The 1,294-nt window shown below is 41.3% G+C and overlaps 1 protein-coding gene across 1 annotated transcript in view; it reads right to left on the minus strand.

The window, feature by feature from the left end:
- LOC101846375 overlaps positions 1 to 1,294 on the minus strand; it is a gene marked incomplete at its 3' end in the record, with an annotated part of 3,845 nt that continues 2,551 nt past the window's right edge. Inside the window, 1 exon segment of the mRNA XM_035971502.1 lies at positions 1 to 49. Within this exon segment, the coding sequence (XP_035827395.1) occupies positions 1 to 49 (49 nt within the window).

Raw genomic sequence — 1,294 nt, forward strand, 5'->3', positions numbered from 1 at the left:
AAGCTTGACGTCACTGTACCCTTGTTTCTGTGCGGTGTTTGTGTCTTCGCTGGGAACAATAGCGTGAACTGTCACAGTCTTGTTTTAGTTTCAGAACAGGTTTTACGGCGCTCGCAACTGCATAAGGTCATATGAGCGTCAGGAGGTGAGAGGTGTTACAAGAGAGTAACAAACATAAAAAAGAAGGAGCGGAGATAAGGACGATATATTTTTGTATTGGAAAGAAAAAGCCAACCGCACCAGAGCACCCGCCAGCCATCCACTATCACAGTCTGAGTAGCATACTTTAACACTTACTCACGTGAGCAAATATATCATTCAATTTTTTGGGGGGACAATTGGTCGCTTTTAAGGACAAGCGGGCTAACCCAGATTTCGAGGTCGCTTATAAGCATAAGGGTGCTATCCCGAAAAAGGCTGTTTTCAGAAAATCGAAGGTAAAATTGTTGCCCCTTGTTCAGTTTTCTCTATAACCAAACAAATATACTCACCAGTGAAACCAAACTTCTCCTATAGGTAGGGCAAAGCCCACTTTAGGTGTAGGTCAAGATTTCTGGAAACTCCCGAAATCTGGGTTAGCCCGCTTGTCCTTAAAAGCAACCAATTGTGGGTTTTTTTTTCTTCAATACGAAGCCGTTGATCACAATTGCATGCAGTCCCTATACTGTAAATTACAACATAGCGTTATGGAGGTATGATAACGATACAAATGAAAGGCCTACGCTTTTTTGATACTTGAAACATCTGAGCTCTTCCTTGTGAGTCCGTGTTTCTCTTTTATGTTTCAAAGCTACTTGGCACGTTTCATCCAATCCGTACGTTGTGTTTTACTATCGTATCTATACGACGTGGGGAACTCTGTGCAACCACTTTCCAAAGAGGAAATTTGCTCGTTTATCCGATCCGTACGTTTTGCATAGCAGTCTGTCAAAATGATTTTTTTTAGAAATACTGAAAGTTTCAAAGAGATCTTCGCACTACAAGTATTCTAAAATGTGAAGGATGCAACCTTAGGGGTACAAAATTACCACAGGGCGTACGTATAGCGTTAAAAGATCAAATGGCTAATAAATTAGTGTCTTCAAATATCATTTGGCCTCTTGAAAAAATCGCCATGTAGTGTAAAGTGACTCTTAATTTTCAATTTCTTGGGTGCTTTAAACATCGATTTTGGAGAGAGAGAGAGACAGAGAGAGACAGAGAGAGAGAGAGAGAGAGAGAGAGAAAGAGAGAGAGAGAGAAAGTGTGTGTGTGTATGAGAGTGTGAGTGTGTGTGTGTGTGTGTGTGCGTGCG

The sequence above is a fragment of the Aplysia californica genome, unplaced genomic scaffold, assembly GCF_000002075.1.
Source record: "Aplysia californica isolate F4 #8 unplaced genomic scaffold, AplCal3.0 scaffold00449, whole genome shotgun sequence".
NCBI lineage: Eukaryota > Metazoa > Mollusca > Gastropoda > Aplysiida > Aplysiidae > Aplysia > Aplysia californica.